Below are 8,751 nucleotides of genomic sequence, written 5' to 3' on the forward strand. Positions count from 1 at the left end.
AATCTAACAATCTCCAAAATGTATAACCTCAAATAATCCTCTCCTAAATATGCCATTATCACAGGTAAAAAGTGAGTAGATTTTGGCATCCTATCTATAATGACCCTAATAGAATCATATTAGTTGCAAGAACATGGAAGACTGATGATAAAATTTTTATTTATCATCAACATTTCCATATGGGAATAACTATAAACTAAGACGTGCCACTATTCCTCAAATTCTTAACCTTGAATTGGTAACAATTTAGACACTTAGCAACAAAATTAACAACATCCCTCTTCATATAATTCCACCAATACATCTCCTTCAAGTCATGATACATCTTAGTAGAGCTGGGATGAATAATGTACTTGGAGACATGAGTTTCGGTTAGGATCCTCTCTCACAACCCATCAACACCAAGAACACACAAACTCTCTTGATATTGAAAAAACTATCTCCCCTAATTTTGAAAGCCATAACTTTTTATTGACCAACATCTTTTCTGATTTTTATGAGTATGGGGTCATTGCACTAGTTCTGCTTAACCTCGTCATATAATGATGACTTAGCCACTTCATGATCAATCACTCCCAAGTCCTCTGAGTCAAAAAGTAAAACTCCTAAATATGAAAGCCAATGGATGTACTTTACTGTAACACACCGCACCTTGGGGCTAGAATTTAAAATGTCATTCCAACACATATAGACTCAAATCAAATGATTACTTATTAATATTTATGTGGTGATCAATTCTATAGTGTGGAAATACCTTTGAATATGAATTAAGGTCACAAAAATCCCCTAACTCAAAGACGAGTTAAAAATAATTTTATCGATTAAGTTTTAGTGGATGTTTCAACTTAGGTCAACTTACATCAACTATTAATTCTATAATATGATGAGTTAAAGGGTATACTATATATTTAATGAAAGTTCTTCAAGTCTTCTTTCCAACGCCTCCAACCATTTTTTAATCCGAGTCTGGAGTCCAAAGTTATGAGTGTTTGAATGAGATACTGTCTAGGATTGGAGATGGCTTAGGTGCTGCAAACTTTAATATTTTCCATAGGTTGTGTGACGCAAACCTTAAGGTTTTCCATCGGGTTTGCGCAGCAAGCCCAATGTTATGCGGTGTATGAACTCTGTTCTGAGTTATTTCAAGGGAAACCAAGTCTTTTTATGTTTCAAAATTGTCCCTAAACATCTATAGATGAAATTAGGGTAATTATTAACATTTTAAATCTCTTCAATCCATTGTTCATCTTTCTAAAACCCAAGAGGAGAAAAATAACTACAGTTTGTACATTCAAGCTTAAAGGTTCAATCTTTTCGTGAATTCTTCATCAATTAAGGTATGAGGGGTTTTCCTAAACCACATGGGCATGGTGAAATCATTCTAATAATGTTTTGAATGTTGAGAAATATATGTTTACAAAGGGTTTTTGAGTTACGTTAACAAGTATGCATTGTGAGCCCTTTTTGATAATATTGTTTGGGTCTTGAGGCCTTCCCTTGAAATTGATCTTTTACTCATGTATATATATATGTATGTGTTTGATGTTTTGAAAATTTAAATTGAGAGCATGAACATTGATACTCCCTCTCTTGTTACGAAGTGTCTTTATTTCACATGTTATGAATTACTCAATTGAATGTATTAAAGAATGAACTAAGAGTTTTACTATCATTTATGAATTTTATGTCGCTTTTGAATTGAATAGAGGGATATTTCTGACTTGTAAATGCTAATAGTGATAATTGAAAGAATTGCATAATTTGTATATATAAAAAGTTCAAAACCTAAAAAGAACTAAAAGTCTTCAAAATTTTACCTAAAATATGTTTTCTAATATTTGAGCACACATAGATAATCATTAACTATGAGAGTATTTTCCCTTTCTAATTATCCTATTTAAGGAATTCTTTTTCAATTTTGCACTTAAACATTAATTAATTCTTTTTAAATTTTTATATATAACTAAAAAAATTAGTGTAAAGAGGACCATTAAATTGTGAATAAATTTGAGTCTAATTACATGTGGATCAATAAAAATAATGACATGTATTTAATTTAAATAAAATTATATTTCACATTAGAATTTGTTAAAAGGAGGAGACATTTTTGGACTTAAATTTAATGTTAAAGGAATTTTTGATCCAAATAGGTGGATGGAGGGGTATTTTTAACCAATAGAGGAAGAGGGACCTTTTTTAGCCATTTCTAATACATTAAGGGTATTTTTTAGTCAAATAGATGGATGGAAGGATATTTTTTAGCCTAAAGGTGAAAAGAGGATATTTGTGTACCATTTTCAATAGCTGAAGGGTATATTAGACCCTTTTCCGTATAAAGTATACTATGGATTGAGAATTTTATTATGAGTGTCATCTTTTAAAATTATTATTATATTGTGATGTCCGTGCAGGGGGTTTATGTGAACCTTTTTATTGACTCGAGTGATTATTATTATTGTGATGCCTGAGTAGGGGTTGATAAATGACCTTGAGTATTATTTGCCTTTATTATTATTGTGATGCACATGTGGGGCCTGGATTGACATTTGTGATTTCTCACATGACTCTTACCTACCTTATCGCCATGCGATGACCCATATATCATGATCTATTGAGATTGGATGAGATTTCAGCTCATTTATACCATTATTATGTTGATTTATTACATGATACTTGTTTGATTTGAGCATGCATCCTCATTTCATTCATACATGTCCATTGAACTGGTACCACTGAGAAATACAGATTTTTTGAATATAAATGACACACTTTTAAAATGTCTTAACCAAGGGATATGTTGGTCGGGTTGATTATGAGATTATGATAGTATATAGGTTGTGAATATCTCATGGGTCCTCTCCTTGAAGCTTTTACTCATAAGGTGTACAAGGTGCAATTGAGACATCTTATCTAAATCATATCATTGTATTGCATCACTTGCATTTATTTTATGTGTTTGTTAGTTGTATACTTTTAGTCATCCTTTTATATATATTTATGTGTAGTTATTATTATAATGTAATTATATTTGTAGAATTGTTAGAAAATACGGCTTGAGTAGCAGTTGAGAACTTTTTTGTATGCAATTGGAAGTGTGGTCATAGTATCCTTTACTTGTTTAGTTTTCTGCTTTGCTTGGTCAATCCATGATGCCTATTGATCACAAGTTGATCATACTCACTCCTACTTTTTGTAATCTTTTGGTGTAGATCACAATTTGAGTGTGATCTGCGGAGCTTGAGTCCGTATTTGTTGAGGTTGTTTCGAAGTACTGATTAACTCCTTATTTGGAGCATCTTTTCAGATTTCATCATATCTTTATTCTTTATTTTATTTTGTAGAGACAGATTTGGGTATTTCCGTATTTTATGTCAGTTATTAGTGTTCTTTGCTCGTGATACTAGATTTTGGGATGTTGTGTTGAATCTATTTTTGTTTCAGAGTTATACTTTGTACAAAAGCCTCGTATTTGAGTGTTATTACTTATATCAAATTTCGCTTATCTCTTGTGGTGTTAGGATTACCTACCAAAGGTGGGGGTTAGGTAGGTGTCATCATGACTTTGGATTTTGGGTCGTGACACTCCTATTCACACCTTGACCCAACTGGAGTATGAACCGAAAGCTCAAACAAGGATGAACCTGATTCTAATACTATGTAAAGATATGATACTTAGGTCTACTCAATCTTAAAAGCTAGCTCATAAGGGGATAATTCCCCAAGTCTATATAAGCAAACAACCTATCCATTCTCAACCAATATAGGACTATTACCCACCCTAATGACAAGACGGAGTAGCTTGGATGGTAAGCAAGCCCTCACTTCCTATCCTAAGGTTGTGACTTCGAGTCACCAAAAGAGAAAAAAAAAGTGGGAGCTGCTAGTGATAGGTTTCAAAAAAAAAAAACATCATCTTAACAATTTTGAAGTTATTCACTACCTAAAAGTATGAAAATAAGATATGTGCTCAATTAGGCTGTATCACATCACAATAGTCTTATGTTATCGACAATAATTTAATACTATAGCATTTATGTTCACTATATGTCTTCAAACACGTGAAAGAGGTAATAATAGCAAGAAGTATCAATTTCCAACTTCCAGTTCAATGTTTTGTGTGCATAACATTTACTTTAATATAAAAAGGAAGCTTGGATACAACAGGACAAAACATTACACCAGAAGTTCAGAACTTCCTAATTCAATATCAATCAGTTGTCTTAAAGTAACAAAAGGGAAAGAGTTGTTCAAAAGTGCCTTTCCTTTGGCTAAAGATGCAGAGACGTGTAGCATGGTTGGCCTACGTTGAGGAGTAGGGTGAAGACATGTAAAGGCCATCTTTGTTATGTGGATCAATTCTTCAGACACGCGAGAGGGAGATAATGGCCGTTGATCAATCATATCCTTCAACAATATGTCAACGATTTCTGATGTTGATGGAAGTGATGATACAGCTATAACAATATCAGCTGGATGCCGACCTAAAATCACTTCCAATGATAGCACTCCAAAGCTGTAGGTATCACAGCTTTCATTTATCTCCGTTGTGTAAGCAAGCTCTGTAGAAACACGTGAAAACAAAGAAGGAAAGGACAATTCAGAGGTTACAATATCCAGACATAGGAGAAGCCTAGCAGAATACAAAATAATAAAATGACATGAGACTCAGAAGCAACTAGTATTGTATGTGTTGAATGGTTGAAAATTGTTCCTCTCAAGGTTCAAAGAAAGCGGTCATTCTTGATATTCATGAGTTTATACTTTGGAGTATCAAAACATAAAACTTAGACAAAGCATACCTGGAGCTACATATCCAAAAGTTCCAGCAAAAGAAGTCCAATCAGAAGAGTTTGGCGTTAAGTGTTTTGCAGTACCAAAATCAGAAAGATGAGGCGTGTCTTCATGATCTAACAAAACGTTCTTACTTGATATATCCCGGTGAAGAATAGGAGGTGAACATTCATGATGCATATAAGATAATGCATATGCCACCCCTTTCACAATGTTCACCCTCTTAATCCAATCTAACTCTGTCGCTTTTTCATCATTCCTCAGTATCTCTGACAAGCTTCCTCCTTCCAAGAACTCGTAAACCAAGAAAGAATGTCTTGCATGCGAACAAAATCCATAAAGCTTTACAATATTACGATGGCGGATTTTCAACAATGTTTTTATTTCATTTTTAAAGCCTTTCAAGCTCTCCAATTCACCGTTATGCAATGAATGAAACTTTTTTACCGCGACTACTTGCCGACATGGTAACTCAACCCTGAAGACTCTTCCCTGTCCTCCATTTCCAATGCAATATTTGCTGTTAAAGCCCTCTGTTGCTATGATGATGCTCTCATAGGTCATCTGCCCATCAAAGCTCCAAATAGAAAAGAGATCCTTCGTTTGTTCTCGTTGCTCAATTTGGTTCCTTCTTTTCCGAGATATGGCAAAAAGAAGACAAATGATCACCATCAAAAGAAGGACACCACCAAAAATAAAAAGAATCATCGAGACTTTTATTCTTTTGTAGGTGATTTTAGATGAAGAGCAAGGTTCCAAACCAATTAGATGGCCACACAAGCCTTTATTGCCTCTTAATTCTTCAAGAGACGCATTCTGAAATGCCAAGTTGTTAGGAAGACGGCCGATCAATTCATTGTTAGATATATCAACAAAACTCAAACTAATGCACTGACTGAAACTTGATGGGATTGAACCAATGAACTTATTATGAGAAAGATTCATTGCCTCCATTCTTTGTAATCGTCCCAATTGCCATGGTATCTCACCATTCAGCATGTTCTGACTAAGGTCCATATTCTGTAAGAAGCGTAAGCTCCCAAAGTTGGAAGGAATATTTCCTTTCAGCATGTTTTTGCTTAAATTCAAGCCCACTAGCTGCACAAGTTGCCCAATCTGTTCAGGAATTATGCCACTGAGATGATTTGCTGCCAAATTAAGTTTTGCAAGTGCAGAAAGCATCCCAAGTTGTGATGGAATAACACCTGAAAGTTCGTTACCAGAAAAATCAAGCTCAAAAAGTAGCTTTAGGCTATCCAAGATTCTAGGGATCTTGCCTCTGAAATGATTGGAGGAGAGATCAAGCAGCTGCAGATTAGATGCATTTCCAATCTCAAATGGAATTGATCCAAATAAATTATTGTTAGACATCTTCAAACAGGTTATTTTACTACAAAGGCCCCATTGTGATGACAACTTTCCATAGAGCTCATTGTGACTTAAATCAATGTAATCTAGATTTGGATATCTACCGAAAGCATGTGATATTTTTCCTGATAGCTTATTGTTATCAAGTCTGACCCTGGATAACTTGGAGCAGTTTTTTAAGCTTCTCGGGATGCCACCAGTGAACCGATTATTTTGCACAGATATTTCTGTCAGAAACCCACCAAGACAAACATTATTAGGCAAATGACCAGTGAGATTGTTGTCGGCTAAGTGAAACATCTTGCAGTTTGTAATGTTTTCCAACTCTACTGGAAGGGACCCATTGAGTTTATTGCTAAACAATCTCATATCCTCAAGTGATTTTAAGTTCCCAAAGCTTGGAGGAATGGGACCATAGAATCCATTTTCACATAAATATAGTGTGTTGAGCTTAGTCAAATTCCCAATGGATGAAGGAATGGATCCTGACAGCCTGTTACCACACAAGGATAAAAAGAGCAGATTTCCTGAGTCTCCAATTGACGCGGGTATTTCACCTGTGAGACTGTTTTTGGACAGAATCAAAGAGAACAACTGGCTGAAATTTCCAATAGAACTTGGTATTTGACCAGCAAGATAGTTACTTCCGAGATCAACATCCATCAAATGAGTCAGAGACCAAATTTCCCAAGGTATAGGCCCTGAAAGTGAGTTGGTATGAAGATACAGGGACTCTAAGTTGGTCAAGTTACCAAAAGAAGTGGGAATAGAGCCAATTAACGTGTTTTTTGACAGAAAGAGACCTTTTAGGGATCTCAACATCCCTATTTCTTGCGGAATATGCCCAGAGAAATTGTTGTAATCGAGTTTTAAAATACTCAAGCTGCTCAAGTTACCAATAGATGCAGGGATTGTGCCAGTAAGATTGGTTGCTTCAACACTAAGCACAAGAAGAGACTCTAGCATTCCTAACTCCTGGGGCAGAAAGCCACTAAAACGAGTATGGTCAAGCAAAAGGTACTCAAGATTTTTCAAGAAGCCTATTTCAGGTGGAATCATTCCTGAGAAATCATTGTAGCCCAAATCAAGGTAACTCAGCTTTGAAAGATTGAATATGTTAGCAGGAAGAATACCATAGAGTGAGTTGTTAGACAAGTTGATTTTGCGGAGATAGGAAAATGATGAGAAATCTAGATGCCGAAGGATACCCCTTATGCTATTGTTTGGCATATTCATCTCAGTTACCCTTCCAAGGCTGTCGCAATGAATAAAGTCCCAATGGCAAGGACTAGTGCTGGTATTCATCCAAGAAGAAAGAACTAATTGGCTTTTACTTTCAAGGCTGGCCTTCCAGATTAAAAGGGCAACTACATTTGCACTTGATGAAGATGTTCCAGCAGTACTAGTATCATAATAGTAATTGACAGAAACGAGAGGGAACACAAAAATGAACAAAATTATTAGCATATGGGGAAAAGGAAAAGTATTCAACATAGGTAAGAAGTGTTTCTTTACTGAGACTAGACGTTCGTTTGTCATATCGGATCAGTAATAACTACTATTTATAGGTAAAAAGATTAACATTTAGTAATTCTATTACTAATTTCAGAATCTTCTTTACAAGATTTTTTTGTTTTATGAGTCAAAAAGATTTGTTTTAGATTATAAGTCATCCACTTATAATACTGTTTCTTCTCGAGAAGTTAGTTTATATTATTATTGTAGATAATGTGTCAAGACAAGCATAATGGGAAAAAGGTTACAAAAAGAAAGACTTCCAAAAAGTTGAAGCAAAAGGTATTTCCATAGGTTCATCCCACTAAGCAACCATTTGAATTGTAACTAACTAATTTCAATCAATCTCACTGATCGACATAGTGCACAATATCGTACAACTTAATCAAACTGAACAGCAGAACCTGGACCTATGTTACTGCGACTCTCCAAAACTGATGCCAAATCTGTGTCAGATTCTTGAAAAATGTACTACTTTTGAAGAATCTGACATGTACCTATCCCCATTTTTAAAGAGTCTGAGCAACATAGAACTAGACCATTACATTTGGATACATTAGACCATCATAATCGAAAAATTAACAAAGATAAAGCATGACAGCACCCATGAGACAACTTAACTCACTACATTGGATACATATTTTAGATTCTTTAAAAACATATTAAAGAGCTGTGATACGCGTATTTTAATGTTCCACTAGCTGTCCATCATTCATTATTATAGTATGACATGCTTTATTGGTTGTTAATTTATGCGTGTAAATGGGATTACGATCAATTACTGGCTGCTGGTCGTATCAATCAAAGATTGAGTTTTCTGCAACTGTCAATTTTATCACTCGTCAAGAATAACTTTTTGACTTGCACCATTTTATATAACTTCTACCAATGAATCTTGTGTTGGCCGGTGCCCATGCTGCAACCAAAGTCCATGGCCTAATAATATTCTCTTTTTATTTCTAATCCTACATGGAAAAGGATTCAAATTTCAATGGAAAAGGATTCAAATTTCAATTCCTGTTTAGAGTTGGTATGGCTTTAGTAAAAAGCATCATCCATTATCTATAAATATATCAT

The 8,751-nt window shown here is 34.7% G+C and overlaps 1 protein-coding gene across 1 annotated transcript; it reads right to left on the reverse strand.

Annotated features, from left to right (window-relative positions):
- Window positions 1-4,005: 4,005 nt before the first annotated feature.
- LOC107871045 (MDIS1-interacting receptor like kinase 2) lies at window positions 4,006-8,300 on the reverse strand. The gene is made up of 2 exons (XM_016717840.2): window positions 4,800-8,300; window positions 4,006-4,559 (listed from the first exon to the last, which is right to left on the reverse strand). The coding sequence occupies exons 1-2, from the start codon at window positions 7,696-7,698 to the stop codon at window positions 4,174-4,176; spliced, it is 3,285 nt and encodes a 1,094-aa protein (XP_016573326.2). The 5' UTR covers window positions 7,699-8,300; the 3' UTR covers window positions 4,006-4,173.
- Between the last annotated feature and the right edge of the window lie 451 nt (window positions 8,301-8,751).

The sequence above is a fragment of the Capsicum annuum genome, unplaced genomic scaffold (assembly GCF_002878395.1).
Source record: "Capsicum annuum cultivar UCD-10X-F1 unplaced genomic scaffold, UCD10Xv1.1 ctg4198, whole genome shotgun sequence".
NCBI classification, from domain to species: Eukaryota; Viridiplantae; Streptophyta; class Magnoliopsida; order Solanales; family Solanaceae; genus Capsicum; species Capsicum annuum.